The 19,379-nt window shown below is 51.7% G+C and overlaps 4 protein-coding genes across 4 annotated transcripts; 1 reads left to right on the forward strand and 3 right to left on the reverse strand.

The window, feature by feature from the left end:
- Nucleotides 1–211: 211 nt before the first annotated feature.
- LAJ45_09818 (uncharacterized protein) lies at nucleotides 212–468 on the forward strand (the record flags this gene model as incomplete). The annotated part of the gene is made up of 2 exons (XM_046119357.1): nucleotides 212–225; nucleotides 279–468. 2 exons carry the CDS (start codon nucleotides 212–214, stop codon nucleotides 466–468), a joined length of 204 nt encoding a protein of 67 aa, XP_045967432.1.
- Nucleotides 469–5,720: 5,252 nt separating this feature from the next.
- Nucleotides 5,721–7,065, reverse strand: LAJ45_09819 (uncharacterized protein; the record flags this gene model as incomplete). Its single annotated transcript, XM_046119358.1, has 3 exons — nucleotides 5,721–5,729; nucleotides 5,796–6,833; nucleotides 6,952–7,065. 3 exons carry the CDS (start codon nucleotides 7,063–7,065, stop codon nucleotides 5,721–5,723), a joined length of 1,161 nt encoding a protein of 386 aa, XP_045967433.1.
- A 3,009-nt stretch (nucleotides 7,066–10,074) lies between these two features.
- On the reverse strand, nucleotides 10,075–13,814 carry LAJ45_09820 (uncharacterized protein; the record flags this gene model as incomplete). Its single annotated transcript, XM_046119359.1, has 7 exons — nucleotides 10,075–10,237; nucleotides 10,349–12,851; nucleotides 12,912–12,995; nucleotides 13,049–13,159; nucleotides 13,238–13,330; nucleotides 13,415–13,527; nucleotides 13,660–13,814. 7 exons carry the CDS (start codon nucleotides 13,812–13,814, stop codon nucleotides 10,075–10,077), a joined length of 3,222 nt encoding a protein of 1,073 aa, XP_045967434.1.
- Nucleotides 13,815–15,011: 1,197 nt separating this feature from the next.
- On the reverse strand, nucleotides 15,012–18,894 carry LAJ45_09821 (uncharacterized protein; the record flags this gene model as incomplete). Its single annotated transcript, XM_046119360.1, has 8 exons — nucleotides 15,012–15,277; nucleotides 15,341–15,423; nucleotides 15,518–15,878; nucleotides 16,056–16,137; nucleotides 16,209–18,290; nucleotides 18,401–18,683; nucleotides 18,756–18,782; nucleotides 18,872–18,894. 8 exons carry the CDS (start codon nucleotides 18,892–18,894, stop codon nucleotides 15,012–15,014), a joined length of 3,207 nt encoding a protein of 1,068 aa, XP_045967435.1.
- Between the last annotated feature and the right edge of the window lie 485 nt (nucleotides 18,895–19,379).

The raw sequence follows: 19,379 nt of genomic DNA on the forward strand, positions 1-19,379 counted from the left end.
TGTGTGGCGTTCTGCCCACAGCGAAGACTTGATAAGATATGATAAGTCTCGGAGTCCATCATCTAGTTAAATAGTTCTGGTCCGGGTGTGACACCGTGGTCTAGTTCTAGATTATGACAGTGGTTCAACATGTAAGTGCACAAGCCCGCAACATCTTCAAAGTTCCACCGGCAACTCCCGCACCACTTCTTGGCCTCAACAACCACCCACAATGTCACTCTGGCAGTACCTCCCCCCGCCCCCTCTCTCTCTACCCTCATTAACTAACCCCCTCCTAGATACTACCGCAACCTCACACCGCAGACACGCGCGATCGTCGGCGCAGGCGTGGTCGTGTACGCCACGGCCATGCTGTACATCAGCGACGCGGCAGAGAAGAAGTTAGACCTCGTGCCGACAGAGGAGGATAAGAAGAGGCTGGAAGAGCTGGTGCCGAAGGTGAGGACGGTGGAGAGAAGGGAGAGATAGTGGCTGGTGGTGAGGTGGTGGGCAGAGGGGAGGGGGGAGGGGGGGAGGGGGAGGGGGAGTGGAGAGTGGGGAGTGGGCGGTGGGGTCAATGATTGGGGCGCGGGGGGCGGGGGAGCGCTGGGTTGTAGATTAGGATTAGGGTTTTGTAATGGGATGTTTGCTTTACGGTGTTTGCTTTGGAAGCTTGAAGAAGATGGAGGTGCAAGAATGTGAGAGAACGAAAAGAGGAAAACAGTTACAGTTGATGTTAGGGTAAGGGGCGCTGGTGCTGGTGCGGGTGCGGGTGAGGGTGCGGCTAGGGGATCATTCATATAAGGCACCTACAAGCCCGCACCCTCCACCTCTCCTACATCACACCGCAAGGAAGAATGGTATATCCGGTTTTGCAAGTTTGATGTTTGGTGTTTGACGTTAGGGCTTGTTGATGCAAACCTAATTCTCGGTTTTGACTTTCGAGAGTATATAACACACCCACCTACCATTCTGCCCCTCCTTTCCTCCCTCCCCTCTACACATCACACCCAAGGACGAAACAACCTTTTTTCAACAACCTTTCTCACCACCCTCCCACAACCCACCACTCACCACCTCAACACCAAACAAACGAAAGCTAAGCCCCCCCCCCGCCCCTCCTCTCCCTTCTCTTTAACAACCCCCCACCCCCAGGGCCTGGCAAGTCTGTCTCGGGTCCGGCTACACGCTAGGGTTACTCGCCCGTTGTTTGCTCACCACTAGTTCCCCCGGGCTCTGACGCTTATTCGACTGTCTCTGTCTTGGGGGGTTCCAGCGGTGGGACCGGGACAGAATTGCTTGTCCAGGTTGTAGTTATTCGCTACGTTTGCTGGGGGTGCGATGTTGGGCGGCAGGTGCTTATTCGGTGCTCTGTGCGGTCTGGCGGTGGGGTTGTGGTGGTTACGGTGGATGTGGTGGATTTAGCTAATGAGGTTGATAGGTCTTTTGTTTTTGTTTCTTGTGTTTGTTTCTCTTGATTATCTATGGCCGTCATACTCTGACATCGAACGAGTGAGAGGTGGTGGATTAGGTAGAAATACATCCACTGCCGGCATTTTTGGTACCAGCTAAAACCCTGTAACCCCAGCTTAGTAGTGTAAATATAAATGGCGAAGCTGTCAAATGAACTAATGAATGAATAAATAAATCAGCCAGTCGATTGGACTTTTACAATCACCACTTATCACTCGTAGTAAATAATAGGCCAGAAGAATGAAGAAAGATCGAAAACGCCCTGCCTAGGGAAAAGAGAAAAATGATAGAGACACGAAAGATTTATGGGAGTCTTTCTGGCCCTCTTTTATCTCATACTCGGGATGTGGGTACTTCCAAGGAGGTGTTGATGACTGTTGATGAGCTAAATTTAATTTTGAAGCTAGTTTGGCGTGCTGGTTTAGTCCAGCCTCGTCAAAGTGAAGTCTGAACCTTACTGCCAATTCAGTCTTGCCTTGTCTCGTGGCCATCACTTATCAGAACAGAACATTAATGCGGGGGGTTGAACAGCGTCGTGGGAGAGCTATCTGAACTGGCTTTCACGGATCGTTGAACGAAATAACCAGAGGGGCCTTGCATTGAAATATTTGTCTAATCCCGCTTATTTCGTCAGTGCCTCGGAGGTTGGACAACCCTTATATAGAACCCCAACATCACACTCCAGATTATCATTTCCTTCCACCCATCCTAACTGTGCAGCTTGTGGGCATTATGACACATAGCCCGACAGCCCCTCAAATTACGCCAAAAGACTATAACTTTCGCTCCAAATAAAAATGGTCAAGAAGTATGTGCCTATGCAAATCTATAAGGCTGTTTTCCCGGGAGCTACCTCACTGAGCTCATGAGGTAATTAGGTTTTTTGCTGCGCGAGAGGAAGGGCGTTCGGATCGCCAAAAGCGTATCATAGACGCTCACTCGTCTTTGCACTTTTCTTGTTGAACCTCTATGTAATGAAGGAGATTACATGGCATAATCTCTCAATCTTCAAGAATATATGTTTTTCGCTTCGTGTCTCACTCAGAACTCCCCGCTTCTCCCCTCGGAGGTTGAGATAAACCTTAGAATTCCTACGTCATATCCTAAATTATCATTTCCTCCCATTTATCCTAACCAGCTCGGGAACTCTATGACACACAGTCCAATAGCCCCTCAAAATTCACCAAAGAATTGTGGCTTTCGCTCCGAATAAAATGGTCGAGTGGTATGAACCTAGGCGTACCCTTATAAACCATTTTCCCCTAGAGCGGTTACCTTATCGAGCTCATGAGGTAATCTTGGTTTTTTGTTGCTCGAGAGGAAGGGCGTTCGGATCACGAAAAGTGTATCATGGATGCTCACTCGTCTTTGTGATTTTTCCTTGTTGATCCCCTGCACTTGTGAAACTAGTTGCATGATGTATTTTCCGCTTTTTGTCCCATTAACACCCCCCCTTCACTTCCCTCGCGTGTCATCCATCCATCTAGTGTATCTGGTACGACTGAGTAAGCATACATTACTAGGGGGTGGGGGGTCCAGAAACATAATATGTGCATATTCGAAGTAGATCTAGAGCTGAGATCAATTATTTCTCTCGATTATTTGTAGTTCGAATGTGACTAGCAATAGATCGCCTATGTGAGGGAAGAAGCACTTCAACTGGCTTCGTAGGTGTCTATCCGCAAGGCTCATGGTGTCTATGGACCTTGATAATGCACTCGAGGAGGTGCATGTCCCCAAATTCTTCTACGTCTTTCGCTTGAGGACGATGCTCTCAATAATTAACATATTGCGCATGACCAACTGCAGCCTTTGGTAATTGGTATGATGGTGGGTGGTTACCCAGTAAGAAGCAGCGTTTGTGTACCAACCGCTTTTTCAGCTGGCTTCCGGTCTTCTTACTTGTCAATTGTCAATGGCGTTGAATGGACTGTAGGTATGCTGCTGGGGAGCGAAAACCAAGCCTGGTGCACGTGAAACACTGGCCTATCAAATTGTTGACTTTCAGGATAACACTCATTGAAGAATGATAATAGTGATAGGTAACCTCCGACTAAGGCGTTGTACTAGGGTGTTGCAAAAAGTGATCAGAATCTGATAAGACAAAATACACGTATTCACCGCAACATTCACCTATCAGATTCTGATCACTTACCCTCAACACCCGGTACATACAGCCTCCGGTAAATTATTGCGGAGGTGTGGCGTTGGAAAATCGCCCTGTTCTCGGCGTAATCGTTGGTCCCTGTTTTCCACAATAATTCTACTAGAAGCTGTATATTCAGTGGTTGGAGTCGTTCTGTGATGGCAGCTCGAGTTGAGTTAAAGACAGTGTTTCCCGTTAAAACGCTGCCCAACACCATAGACAGAGTAGAGGCTACTATAGTGGTAAGGGATATCAGAGCTAGAGAGTTTCTGTAACGCGAATAGGACTAAAATATAACGCACAAACAGATACTGGAGTTAAGAGGAGGTGCGGAAATTTACATCTAACTCTTGGCGTCTCCGTGTGTTTGCAGACGATACCAGAGCAATCACAGATTCTCACTCGTCAGCCAATGCGGGTCTAGCCTGCCTCCGCCCGAAAGCATGAACGTTGATTCTGTATTTATACGCCCATATACAGCTTCTTCTATAGATAAACTGATAAAAACCTTTAATGGTGACATAGAACGTATTTGACTATATGCATTCTATACGGATTAGCTTTCCTCTTACAACCGTTCAACTCAAAGCATAAGAATTACGTGGTACTTCGTTTGTTTGTATGATATTATGTTGGCTTAGTTCGAGACGGTATCGAATAAATGCACACGTATACATGTATCTATTACGAGTGGAATGGGATGTGACTACAGTCGCCTCCGAAAAATTGCTTGTGTTTTTATAGTCCCTTTTCTTCGCACTCTCTTTAGGGCTCTGAGACACTCACAACCCTTCGCAACACTCCACTCCTAGACTTGAACACAAACCCCACCTCCTTCACTCACTCGAGTGGAAACACTTTACAGTCAGAATATCCATCAACTCACTTACCAGTTATACAGATTTGACATACAATACTTAAGTTAAGATATGTACTCATGTCAAAGACACCGTTGCGTAGGACACCACGCCAACATTCCTATTAGTGTGGTCCACGAGGACGAGCGTCCTTGTGTCCTTACCTCGAGGATAGGTCCTCGATGACACGAAAGGACAGTGGTCCAAAAGGACAAGGAACCTCGAGGACAATATCTAACCTCGCCTCGAGGACTTCCAAGAACAATTCTTGGCTATAATACACACTTAATATGCCCTAATCGGATGAGGTCATGAATAAAGTATACCTTCATTTTGAGAAATATCACCTTTTTGCTTTACCGGGTCATCCCTTTATCGTCCTCGAGGTACCTCGAGGCACCTCGAGGACCACAGTGCCGGACCTCGAGGACAGACAAGGACAGAGGTCAACGAGGACGAGGCACCTCGAGGACACCCCCAAGCCTCGCCTCGAGCGTCCTCGTGGACCACACTAATTCCTATGAATGTAGTCCTTTTGCGTATTAAGTATTGAACCCTCATGATAAATGGGTGGATTACACTTTCTGACAGGTTTTTACGCCGCCCGGAGTGAGGTATCAATAGATTACCTGCCCCGCGGGGGTTCTCTCGGAACCAATACTGATGCAGACGCACTGATGTCGACATTGGCCCTGAATACGAGGCGAAGATGTTCATATTAAATTACAAACTTGAACCTAGTTCCTTTTATTTCAGCGAACCAACCCTCGGGTGTGGTTGTAATCACAGTTAGAACACATAGAATCACTCGGGCCAGATACAGAGCCTCGATTCAACCTTACAAGACCAACGTATCGCGAAGTGAGTCCGTGCTTAATTATGATCATCGTGTTTCGCAAATGTGGGTTCATCTCTAGATCACTACACCTATAGCTGTAGCTCTCGATGCTTCATCTACCTTCAACTCCCTACTAACAGCACCACAAAACAATAACAGCCTCCAACCTTATTCGCCGCAAGAAGTAAAAGCTAAAGGAGAAAAAAAGAACCACCGCATGGTATAGTGAATAACGATGAATACAAACGCCTAAGTAAAAGAATTTGCCCAAAAGAAAAATAAAATGGTTAGAAAATGGGGGGTATACAACGAAAGAAAAGAGTAGCCATGCTATATCAGAACAGTAATTGGGGAAAGGTGAGTTATATTACTCCTAAAAGTTTCAGAAAACCTCTATACTAATGTATATATATATCATTCTCTATGATTATCGTGCCTGTGAGGGGTAGGTGGGTAAGCTTGATGGTTCGGGCGAGGCCGCCTCGACTCGTAGTAATGGAACCTGCATATTTGTATTTCCATGTTGGCCATCATAGTCGTGCAGATCATGTAACTGATCATAATCTGGCGGTGGCTCCGTTGGCGGACCGCCATAATCGGGCGGCGGGGGAGTAGTTTCTCGATCAACATCCAACATTGATCTGACACCAGAGACCTGCCTGTTGCTGGAGCTTCCTGGGGGCCTGGTCTCCATACTTGGTCTCGCGCTGAACATCTCAACACTTTCTATCGATACACTTCTCCCATGCCGTCCCATACTGGCTCCAGAGCTCAGCAGTGGCTGGTTATCTCTTTCAGATGCTGTTGAGCTAGCCCTAACTCTTGATCCGTCCGGTCTTGCAGTTCCAACCTCGGCGTATGCAACATTGGCCAGTCTTCGGTCTCTCTCTGAAACTGCAGCAAGAGCAGCAGCTAGAGAAGTGCTACTTGAGCCATCCCTATTTCTCCCCCGATCGCTCCCTGGTGAGGCGTGTCGATTACTTCTACTTCCTCCATTTGCGGCATTCTCTCTAGCCTCCGCCCTCTCAAGTTGCCGCGCCAGTCGGATCTCATACAGAGCTTGCATGTGCTCCTCCCTCCTTTGTTCCTCCTCAGTTGAACTCTCCGGAAATTCGAGTACAACATCGATGCCAGCCCGTTCACCTTCTCGGCCAATTGTCCGCTCCTTTCCGGGCGAAGCGACAGGTCGATATTCAGGCAAGGTCATGATAGAGCGAATACTGGTGTTTCTGTCAATCCCTTGTGTTGGGTTTTCGCGATGGCGGTCACGTCGACTGCTGTGTCGATCACGGCGGCTGTCGTAGTTGGTGGAACGGTCAGTATGGCGGCTGGACATAGATGATGCGGCTGTGGCGGCGGCGATAGCTTCTCTTTCCGAAATTGGTGTGGGGATATAGGTACCAGGCCGCCATTTTGTCCACCAAGATCTCACAAATTCGGGGAGCCAAGTTGGGGGTTCTGATACACTTCGGCGGAGGAGACGTAGACCGACGTAGATGAATAGGGAGAAGAGAAGAACGGCAACGAAGACAACAGCTACCTGAAGGAAGTGGGGGAGAGCTGCGTTAGCTACAGGAACAACGATAGATAACTACCATTTCGGATGCCTGAAGCAAAACCAAAAGGTGGAAATTTCTAAAGCTTGATAAGAAACTCACTATAAGCGATTTCCCTTGACCGCTGGACCCTCCTGGGCCATCCTCATCGTCATCATCATCATGATGAAATTCCCTCTCAATGAGCGCACGTGTTACTAGTACTGGAAGCTTCATCACCGACTTATTGCCCGAAGCGCTCGTCTGCAAAGCGCCAAAGAAATAGAGTCGACAAGGAAATTTGAGTAGAAGGGCGCCAAAAGAATTTGGGAGCCAAAACAAAGATTCAGAAACACGCAAGCAAGCAAGTGTGTAACAGGATAAAACAGGTTACTACGTGTGCCTATCCGTTATATTTTGATGGGTAGAGATTGGGACGTTGTCAAAACCAGAAAGAAAAAAAGGGTCCCCAGGTCAAAACAACACGGAGGAGTGGAAGACAGGTTCAACTGGAGTGGAAGAAGGAAAGGGTAAAGGTGAGAGTACGTATGTAGGGTAGACAGCCCAACAGCAGCGATCTACCGGAAGAGAAGGAGGCTGATGATACGCTGACCCACTCCAAGCCACAAATCACACGAAGGTCGATAGGGCAGGTTTAACTGGAACTGAATGGAACGAACGGTTGTGGCGGGTCCTTGGGATGGAGATGGGGGATGGGGAATATCCTGGCCGTGGCCGAGAAGTCAATGGAAATATGGCATTGACCTTTTCAACAGGTTAAGCGACTCTCGGCTGTTATTCCGTTAATACAGCACCTACATACGATAGTGCTTCTGAGGAGGGGATTATTTGGCAGGGAATTGTTTGCATGGAGTACATGTATTTCCCCTCTGTTACTTGGGCTTGAAATAATTGACATGCGAATATGCAGTACAGAAGAGGCACTCTAAGTACTTACAGTACTGGTACTGTACATGCATGTAGAACAAGTACTCCGCCACAGAACAGCATAGTGATACAACATGAAGGATGTGGGTGAGATTCGGACAGACACGGCACTGCCTGCAAGCTCTCCGGTGAACGGTGTCTGTTTGGCTCAACTTTTTTTGCTGTTCCCCTCGACTTGCGGAGGAAGAATAAATCGTCCACGACTTACCTCATCCTCGGACCCCCTCTTCAAAGGCTAACACATCACCAATATCGGCCATACGATATGAAAAAGGAGGTGATAATTTTCCAGGAGTGTGGACCTGTCATTCTCTTGTTTCAGCGTATTGCATCCGTTCCGTTGCTGTGTTCGTACTGGTCCCTACTTTGCACAACGGCTATCTGGGATCATGGATGGTGCTAATTATAACCCACGATCCCTACCCCCTCAGCTTAACCCCACCAATGCTTGCGGCTCAAGCAGGAATGAGGGTAGAATATTCCTACCCAGATAATTAACTCGCATTGTGTTCCCACTGAATTATTATCTGCACACAAAGAACTGGTTGAAATAGATATAAATTACATCAATCTGATGGGGTTTGAAGCTTAACTCAACTTAACTGCGCCATCACCATGATGTGCCTTTAGCTTTCAGGTATCGCAGAAGCTGTGCTGTCTATCAATTCCAACTAAACATTGGATATAATCTTGGCAAAGTAATAATTATCGAATCCGCAGCGGGATCTTCAAGATTGGCGCGCTAGAGAAAAAAAGAAGTGGAGTCTAGGTAGCCTCTAGTGTCAATGATTGTGGTTGCTTGAAACCTATGGATCGGGTCGGCGCAGGTACAAAACTTAGTCACCCACCCCTTTCTAGGTAAAGGGTTCATAGCTGGGAGAGCTTATTTTTGAGACCTGTATCATATGTATGTGGGGCACCGAAACCGTGGAGAGAGAAGAAGAAACATCGGTAATAATAGCCAGCGCAGCGCAGTTCTTTTTGGAGGAGGGAGGATTCACCAGTAACATTCCTTGGGACCGGTTGGTGTGGGGTTGTGCTACGGTAAGCCTCTTTTTGATTAAGAGGGGGATGGAGGTCTGTTTGTGCCTTTCGACTAATAAATGCTGAACACATGGTCTGCCATGACGGTGCTCTAGTAGGTATACATACATGCAGTATAGTAGAAGTAGAGTACCTTCATGTACCTAGGGGTACATACTCTACTTACCTGACAGCATACATTTCGTGTCGTTGGGTTACAGTACAGTACCATGTACCTACCTAGCAGCACTAATATAAGGGTTCTCACGATATCTAGCATCGAGAAGGGGGGTATCTACAGGTTTGTTTCGATATTCGATATTTATTTTCCTACGTATGCAATCACCCAAAGATCCCCCCATACCCGGATCGCCTGTGCGACATCGCACTGCACGTAGATACGGTGGAATGGAACTGGCGCGAACTGGTGCGAACTGTACCTACTCTACTCTACGTAGCTCGCCTTCATGCACTGCACGACCGATCATTGATATGTATAGTAGTACCCAGGTTTTTTCTTCTTTCAACATTTACTTAAACCTCCGACTTTAATTCTCTGGATCCGACCTGTATATCCCCCCAGGATTTTATCTTTCTTTTCCACGGAAACCCAAAAAAGAAGAATAACCAAGAAAAAACGCATGCGTGTTTAAACATACACTGTAGTTTATTTCTTAAACAGCGGGAAAGCGACATAAAAAACATATAAAAAAAACATTAATAACACTCACTAAACCAATAATACCTTTCCAAAAAAAAAACACAAAGTAAAGAAAGAAAGAAAAAAACTCCAAATACTTACAAAAAAAGAAGTTGTATGGGAAAAAAATCTTGCATTTTTCTCTCTTTTCTTTCTCTTCCTTCCTTCCTTCCTTCCTTCCTTCCCCCCCTTATATATATACGGTCTTCCGTCCATCATTTTGCAGAAAGGTACTGAACTCCCACAACAACAAAAAAAGCCATCAAAAACCATCTATGACAAGGGGTCTCAAGTCTTCATTTATATCCACCATTAACGAGCCGCGGCGGCCGTCCGTTCAAAAAAAAAAAAAAAAGAAAAAAGATGAAAAGATGAAAAAGAAAGAAAAAACCATAAAGGAAAAAAAAAAAAAGAAAAAAAAAGAGAAGAAAAACCGTGTGTCCTTTCTGAATCCTAACTCATACATGTATTGTCTTTCCCTCCTCTCCCCCCATCTCCCCCATCTCCCCTCGCCCCTCTCCCTCGCCCTCACACACACACTGCCACCAACCAACCAAACCAGCCAGCCAAAAAAACTACCGCTTCTCAACCAACAGGAGATGCATAGCACCATACGCCAGGACGATGAAGCTGCCCGCAAACACGCCCAGCCCAATCACGTCCTTCCAGTACGCGAGCGAGTTGAAGCCGAACGTGCTCAGGATTGTGGCGCCGGGTACTTCGATGTCGAGGCCGTATCTGGTGGTTTTAGGTTTAGCTTGTTAGTAATGCATTGCAATAGTAATATATAGATAGATACATAGTATATATAGGGTTAGGGGTAGATTTCGAGTGGTGTGGGGGACTTACTTATGTTCATACAGACTCAGATACCTCACCTCATTCACCAGCAGTGCCTCAAAGCCATAATGAAAGATACTCCCCGTCTGCAGCCACAGCGCGCCCTTGGGGATCGAATCGTGGTTCAGCAGCAATCCCGCAAACAGCAGCGAGAAGAGCATGACCAGGCTCCCCACCAGGTTGGCAAGCGACGTGTCCTTGAAGATGATACCGATAAAGAGACATATGGCGGCCGCGGCAAGGTTGAAGAGCACGAGCACGAGCATGAACTTGAAGAACTCGGGCCACTCGGCGTACAGGCCGACCATGGGGTACATGATCATTCCCATGATGATTGGCGGGATGATGCGCAGCGGGACAATGTCGAAGATGACCTTTGCGGCAAAGTATGTGATGGGGGCATAGTACCTGTTTGCGCGCTCGCGCAGGAAGAGCGTGCGTTCGGCGGCGAAGACGTTGAGCGAGGTGAGGGTGCTGAAGCCAAAGAGGGCGAGAACAAAGAAGATGAGCCCCATGCGGTTCTGGAAGCCCGAGATGTCGCTGGTGAGGCCAAAGAAGAGGTAGCCGCAGAGCACGCCGAGGAGGATGGAGATGGCGTAGTGCGCGAGCATGAGCATAGGGTTGCGGTAGAGGTTCTTCCAGGTGCGGCGGCTGAGAATGACGAATTGCGCGAGCCAGCCGATGCGCTTGAAGCTGCGCATGCCGCTGCTGGCGGGCCGGCCGTGGGCGGTGCCGTTGGCGGCGCCGTTGGATTCGGAGATGCCGGCGGGTGAGGATATCTCGTCGCGGATGGCGGCGGCGACGTCCGAGTTTTGGTAGGCGGCGATCAGGACGTCGAGATCTGTGGCGTCGCCGTTCATCTGCGGGGGAGCAGGGGGGAGGAGGTGTTCTGCTTCTTCGAAGGTGTGGCGTGGCTCGCCGACATCTCTCCAGACTCTGGTGCCTTCCAAATCGTCGGACATCATGACCTCTTCGCCAACCGGGGTAGCAATCTCAGAGCGTCTACGAGTAAAAAGCTGCCTTTCCTGGAGGGCCCTGATTGAACCACCCCGCTTGCGGCCCTTCTTCTTTGAACTTGTGGGAGAGAGAGGGGTGCTTTCACTGGGGCTTGGTGATGTTACTGTGCTTCTACGTGAGTTTTCATTGCTCTCCGAGACATCCTCCTCTTGGGGAAGTGCGCGCCGGGAGTCTGCGTGCATTGTCAAGTCGACGAGATAATCCGCAATGTTGAAGCCTTGAGGGCATGGGTAACCCTGCTGGTCAAAGTATCTCTGGCACTTGTCGAAAGGACCGGAGTAGACACATCTTCCCTTTGCCAAAAGAACCAATTGGTCGAAAAGCGCGACAATGTTGCTTTTCGGCTGATGGATAGTAAAGACCACAGTACGGCGGTAGTTCCTTGCAAGGTTGACCAAACACTCGACCACATTGTAGGCATTGAAGCTGTCCAATCCGCTGGTAGGCTCATCCAAAAACAGGATACTAGGGCTAGTGACCAATTCACAGGCAATTCCAACACGCCTCTTCTCACCTCCAGAGATGCCGCGAAGTCCATTGTCCTCTGATGTTCCAATAAGCTGGTCCTTGATTGCCAAAATCCCGAGCTGTGCCATAACCTCCATAACACGTGTGTCCTTAGCCTGGAAGCTCATATCTCTCGGGAGTCTAAGAAGCGCAGAGTTGAGAATCGTCTCGTAGACCGTGAGTGTCGGCATCATGGTGTCCTCCTGGTCAACGAAACCAATAACCTCCCTGTACTCCTCGTCCGACACCAAAGATCCATTGACGTAGATATTTCCCTGTACATTGCCACGCTTATTCTTCCTCGCGAGAATGTCCAAGAAGGTGGTCTTTCCTGCACCGGAGGGCCCCATGATTGCCATAACTTGCCCAGAATTAACAACGCCGCTGACATCCTTGAGGATAGTCTTCTCGTTGAGCGAGTAAGAAACCTTCTCAAAGTGCAATGACGCAGGTCTGTGCTCCACACCAAGACGGCTTGCCTCATCGTCATCCTCTGCCAGACGAATTGCGCCACTGCGCTGGGTTGAGCGCCTGCCAAGATACCAAAGACCCAAAACTACAGCAAGTATGAACAACGCACATCCGGCAATGACGCCCGCAATAAGAGGCTTGTTGATGGTCTTGATCGGTCTGCTATATCCAGGGACCTCCGATTTGTGTAGGCATTCACCTGCGTTACAATCCAACAGAATACTCTCATCTCCAAAGATTGAGGAGATGACATCATTCATTGCAGGCTCCGAGAAGTAGCACGAATCCTTAGACTTTGAAGAATCGCAAGAGAATGTCGCGGGCCCAGTAATCCCTTCCGTCAAGAACTCGGTGAGATCGATGGTGCCACCCTCACCACAGAGGGTACGGCCCGGAATACACTCGCACTTGACCTTCTTACATTCGTAGTCTGTAACGTTTTTATCGTGTGTGCTCTGTAGCTCCCATTCGCACTCATCAAGAGCGCAGTAGAACGACTCGACCTGATCAACCCAGACTATACAACCCCGACACGTTAACCCACAACCAACCTAACAAGCGGGCCGGAAACACCTACACTGGAAAGTACACTCCTCCTTCTCCTTGTTGCACCCGAACGTGACCTGCGGGTTCCTCTTCAACATCTCCAAGATCTTCCGATCTGCTCACCATTAGCCTCGGGTCCCGGTTCAGTTCTTTACCGTAGCCACATACTCGTAACATCACACTGCTGGTAATTCTGCTTGACCGCAATTCCTTGCTTGTAGCAAACGCCACCCTCACGTTGCGGCATGAGGGCATCACAGGCATCATCCGTTTCGCAAACTATCCACACACACACACAATCAATCAGCCTGTAGTTCCCGCCCCACCCCTACCCCAAGCTTTCCCAGTGCCACAAACCATTGCAATTGATTCCAGTCCAGCCCTCGTCGCACTGGCAAGGCTCCTCGCCCTTCACGGGCCTGTGATTGTCGCCGGCCAGCGACCCACAAACTAGCAGCACCCAACGAAACCCATTAGCTCACACCCCCACACCCAGCAACGTCGCCACCGCGAACCAGAGATCAGGACACATACGCGGCTCCAAACAACTATCCCCGCCAAAGCCCGGCGGGCATTCACACTTTCCGTCGTGTGTGCTGCACTCGGCATACTGCTTGCAGCTGAACGCGGGCAGCAGACAGTTGAAGCTACAGACACACACACTTGTCAGCTAACCCACACATACAAACTAACCAAAACCCTGCTCCCTCCGCCCCCCCCCCCCCCCCTGCCTCCCCGCAAACAGGCCAAGTGTAGGCAGGTAGGTAACTGTTACTCACCAAGGCGGGCATTCCGGCGGGCGGTTGTCGAGGCTCCATGCGGCCTGGCTCTGGAGAAGGCTGTAGTCGACGGCGAGGGAGCGGTTTGAGGCCGCGCTCACGAGCGAGAGGGCCGACGATGCGAGGAGGAGCGTGGCTCCGAGGTCGCGTAGCATGGGTGCGGGGGGTGTGGCCCGGGCAACGCAACTGTGGGTGTGGTGTATGTGGTGTATGTGGTGGGTTAGGTGTTGTAAGTGAGAGTGAGGTAAGGGAAGGGATGAAAGGTGTGGAGGTAAAGGGGGATGTAGGTGAAGAAGAAAGAGAAGAGGGAGAAAGAGAAGAGGGAGAAAGAGAAGAGGGAGAAAGAGAAGAGAGGAGAAAGAGTCGAGGCAGAGACGACGACGGAGAAGAGAGCGTGTGTAGAATCGATGAGATAGGCAGATCAGATAGGCCCCGTGTCAGGTACAACTGCACAATCTGGAGTATTAATTCTACCGCTGATATGAGCCCGATACGATACGTGATAGACACACCTATCCAGTGCCTACATGTATCTTCTACCCACTCTACTAACCAGACTACATGTACCCACTCTACTAACCAGACTACATGTACCTCCTCTACTAACCAGACTACATGTACTTCTACTTCTCTACTCGCTCTACATACTTGCTCTCTACGCACTCCAACCCACCAACCACCTCACCTCCAGCGCGCGCTGCTGGGACGGGCTGGATCTCATCTCTCCGCCCGGCCACACGATACGCTGCTGCGGCTAAAGCGTTGAGGTGTGGGCAGGGCATGGGCATGGGTGTGTGTCGGGGCCCAAGCAAGAATCGGCAGGGGGAAGGCGAGGATCGCTCTGGCTGACGTAGGTTGTGAGTACAGCCACAGGATGGCTCCGGAAAAGTGTGGGGTTGGACTGACAACAGTTCACGACGAACGCTGTACGCTGCGTGAGGTGTGTACAGTAGGTACATACTCTACATGCAAGTACTCTACTGTAGGTACATTGTAGCACAGCGCAACAACAGCGATAGGACAGGCGAGGGCTATGCTATGCTAAGTACTTTGTATGTAGGTACATGTAGGGATTAATTGTTGGGAGAGCGAAGAGTCAATCATATCCATCTAGCTACGAGTACGACGATATCTACAAAAAAATCTATCTACAAGGAATACGAATACGAGCACACCACCCTGTACCTACTGGGTGTAGCGAAAAGTGATCACTTACCCTCAACCCCCCTGTACCTACATATATCTAAACACAAAGCTTAATTCAAATATATACCTATATGCTTTTAACGTCCCCCCCCCGGTCTATCCCCCCCCCCCCCCGGCGTCTATTTTGCTCCTCCTCCTCCCTCTCCTCAAGCAAAAAGCGCCTCATACTCCTCCCTCGGATAACTCCTCAGCGTGTCCTCGCAGCGCGCACAGATGCCCTCCTCCTCCTCGGCGGCGTAGACCCAGCAGCGGGTACACTTGTGGCCCCCCGCCGGCCTCACCACCACGTGGCAGGCCTCGCCCAGCAGCGTTACCCCCTCGGCGTAGCTCCATCTCGCGGTGGCCTCGTCTTGCGGGACGGTGTTGGACACTGAGACGCCGGAGACGATGAAGAGGCTGGCGAGCTCGTCGACTGTACAGTGGTGCTGGGTTAGTGGGTGGTTTTAAGAGAGAGGTGGAGGGAGGGGGGGGTTACGGTATTTCTCGATGATGGGGCGGGCTTTGGTGCCTTCGGGGGCAACTATCACGACCGAAGACTCGAGGTTGACTTTCAGATTCCTAGCACGCCACACCACAAACACATTAGCAAACCCACCCCTCCCTCCACCCCTCCACCCCCACCACCGCAGACAACAACAACAAGAGCACTCACTGCGCCGTCCTCGCCCTCTCAATCCCCACCCTCACAACCGCATGCACCTCCTCCAGCAGCGCAAAGTGCGCCACCAGCTCGCCATCATTCCACCTCTCATCAGGCCGATACCAGCCCAGCCTCGACGGGCTCACGGCGCCGCGCGTGACGGCCGCGGGCGTGTGCGCCCACACCTCCTCCGTCAGCAGTGGCACGATGGGCGCCAGCATCGACACGTAGTTGCGCAGGATGTGGTGCATGACCGTCTGTGCGCTGCGCCGGCTCAGCGAGTGGGCGGGGTCGGAGTAGATGCGGTCCTTGATCACGTCTAGGTAGAAGGCGGAGAGGTCGAGGGTTGTGTAGTTTGTGATTGCATTGACGGCTGCGCGGGGGAGAGGGGGGGGGGTTGTTAGTGGGTCATGGGTTGTCACTCGGGGGCTTTTGGGGGAGGGGGGAGAGATAGCTCCGGTTTTCAGTGGTTTGATGGGGGATTGGTGATAATCAGGTTACTGGAAACCGGAGCTGGCTCTCACTCTGTAAAGGGCTTGGTTCCTCTTACCTTTGTTGAACTGGTAATTGCTGTATGCGTCTTGGGTGGCCTTGTTGACTCTGTAGAGCTGCGCCAGGGCATACTTATCGATCTACTCCCCCGTCAGCCCCCAGTCTCCCCCAAAACCTCCCCACACAAGCAGTGATATAAAACATAGCCCACCTTCGTCAACTCCTCATACTCCACCTCCTCACCATCCCACCCCTCCAGATTCCCACACAAAAACCTCGCCGTGACCCTACTCTTCCTCAGCGCCTCATGCACATGCACCAGCACGCCCTCTCCCACCACCACATCCTTCGTATAATCCGCGCACGCCACCCACAACCGCAGCGCATCCACGCCGCCGCTCAGCGCCTTCGCCTTCGGGATGCGCCCCTCAATGATATCCGCGGGCGCCACCACATTCCCCAGCGACTTGGACATCTTCTTCCCCCTTGCATCCATGCAGAACCCATGCGTCAGCACCACGCCATACGGCTGCACCCCGCGGCACGCCACAGACGTCAGCAGCGAGCTCTGGAACCACCCCCGGTGCTGGTCCGACCCCTCGAGCACCAAGTCCGCCAGCGGCCGACCCCCCGCTCGCTCCCCAATCCGCGCCTTCAGCGCCGCCCAGCTGGTCCCGCTGTCGAACCACACATCCATCGTCTCCGCCCCGCGCACGTAGCTCCTCCCATCGCCCCTGTTCGCCTCCGGCACCCAGGCGGCGTCGTCCGCCGCGTCGCCCCACCAGGCGTCGGTGCCGCGCTGCTGGATCACGGAGATGACATGGTCGACGCTGTCGACCGTCAACAGCGGCTCCCCGCTCTCCTCATCATACAGCGCCGGGATCGGCACCCCCCACGCCCGCTGCCGCGAAATGCACCACTCCGACCGCCCCTGCACAAACGCCGTGAGCCGTGAGCGGCCCGTCTCGGGCACGAACCGCACGGCGGCCAGCGAGTCGACGGCAGGCGCCTTGATGCCGTCGACGTCGGCGAACCACTGTGCCGTCGCACGCACGATGACGGGCTGCTTCGTGCGCCAGTCGAGTGGGTACTTGTGGCGGTACTTGTCCTGCACGGCGAGGAGCCCGCCCCGCGCACTGAGGAGATCAATGATCGCCGGGGTGCCCTCGCTGATGACGTGCAGGCCGTGCAGGTGCTCGCCAAAGGCGCGCGCGTCGTCGCTGTATCGCCCGTTGGCGTCGACGGGTGAGAATGGCGCGATGCCGTGCTTGAGGCATACGAGGTAGTCGTCTGCGCCGTGGCCCGGCGCGCAGTGGACGAGGCCTGTGCCGGAGTCGGCGGTGACAAAGTCGGCGGTAATAATAGGCTGCTGCTGCTGCTGCTGCGGCGAGTCCTTGAGCAGCGGGTGCGTGTACTTCATCCCCGCCAGCTCCTCGCCCAGAATGCCAGCCTTGACGACCTCCGTGTCGCCCTCGAGGAAGCTCATGAATGTCTCTGCGCGCGCGGTCGCGGCGAGGAGATACCCATGCTGCGAGTTCTTCACCACACAGTACTCCATCCCCGCGCCCACCGCAATCGCGCGGTTCGCCGGCACCGTCCACGGCGTCGTCGTCCATATCGCTGCCGCCAGCCCCGGGAACTCCGCCGCCAGCCCCGTCTCCGCCATCGGAAAGCGCACAAACGCCGCCGTGCTCGCATACCGCTCATCATACTCGAGCTCGGCCTCGGCCAGCGCCGTCCCCGACGACGGGCTCCACCACACGGGCTTGAACCGGCGGTAGATCAGCCCCTTGTGCAGCATGTCCCTGAACACGCGCAGCTGCTCAACCTCGTAGTCGAGATCGAGCGTGCGGTACGCGTGCTCCCAGTCGCCCATGACGCCCCAGCTCTTGAAGCCCTCCTTCTGTGCCTCGACCGTCGTGCGCGCGAGGGAGGCTGCGAGGCGGCGCAGCTCTACGGGGGGCATGGATTTGCCGCTTTCGGCGGCCTCGGCGGCGGTGGCTTCTTTGGCCTTTTCCTTTTTGGAATGCTTCTTTTTGCTGTTTTCCGGGTTGGTGGCGGGGGTGGGGTGGGTGGTGGAGGAGGAGAGGCTCTGGAGTGCTTTGAGCTCGATGGGGAGCCCGTGGCAGTCCCAGCCGGGGATGTAGCAGAGGCGCCGGCCGGAGAGGATCTGGTACCGCCCGATGATGTCTTTTAGGATCTTGTTGAGCGCGTGGCCGAGGTGCAGGTCGCCATTTGCGTAGGGCGGGCCGTCGTGGAGGATGAATGAGTTTTCGGCGGGGAGCGCTTTACTCTACTGCGGACGTCAGCGCTGCTGTGGGTAGGTAGTAGTTGCGGTAGGTAGGTAGTAGCAGTAGTAGTAGTTGTAGTAGTCTTTGTGTGTATGTCTCTGTGTGTTATTACCTGCCATTGATACAGCTCCTCCGAGCAGCGGGCCAGGAGTGTGTGTGAGAGTGCCGTGTGGCGCGCGGCGGGGCGGATGCTGAGTGTGCTCTTGGGCAGCTTGAGACTGCCCTTCAGCGCGCCGGGTTTGAGGAGGGAGAGATTGATTCTGTTCATGGGCGCCGTGGTGGTGGTGGTGGTGGTGGTGGTGGGCCCGGGTGGTGCTGCTGGTGGGGAAATTTGTGCTGGGTGCGGCTCTGATCTTATCGCGGGACCTGCAGGCATTGGGGTATTTGGAAGAGCCCTAACCCTGGTGAATAAGAACTGAAATGGAGAATTGGAGAATTAAGGGGGAAAGGAGGGATTGGCTGCTTACAGTGGATTGGGAATATATGGAGACGGGCTGAGGAGTGAGTGGTGTTTATGTGTAGGAGGGGTTGGGCGGGGGTGGAATAATGCATTGCGGGGAACACTAATTATATAACTACTAACTGCCGCAGGATAGAAGTATACATTTCAACGGCCTCTGCTTGGTAGATCGATCCAGAACAGAAGCTTTCTACAGAGTATTGTTGTATTCTCTAATCTATATATGCAGTTTGTAAACTTCAGGTAGTCGACGGCCATGTTTGACCGCAATTGTGAGACTGTACGTAATGGTCTAGCCATTTATTCCTCTTTTCTGCGGGTTGTATTAGGACAGAGTGAACTTAAACATTCTGCCCCTCTCTTATGAACCGACACCTAATTAAGCCGAATGGCACAATATTAGCATCCTGAGCGAGTCTCTATGTCATAAGCTGATCCTTATCCCAGCCCTACGAGACCATGGAGGAACTGTAGGTACAGTACCTAGGTCTAGACTGTAATAAGGTGGAATAGTTCAAAGCAAGATGCTTCCGGCAGTTAGTTCCCTCCAAAGGTTTCCCACTCCGGTCTCCAGGGCTAAGTATCAATGATTTCTCTTGCTTGTTTATGCTTCACCGAGAGTAACTGTCAA

Source organism: Morchella importuna (genome assembly GCF_003444635.1).
Source record: "Morchella importuna strain M04M26 chromosome Unknown Morimp01GS039, whole genome shotgun sequence".
Lineage (NCBI taxonomy): Eukaryota > Fungi > Ascomycota > Pezizomycetes > Pezizales > Morchellaceae > Morchella > Morchella importuna.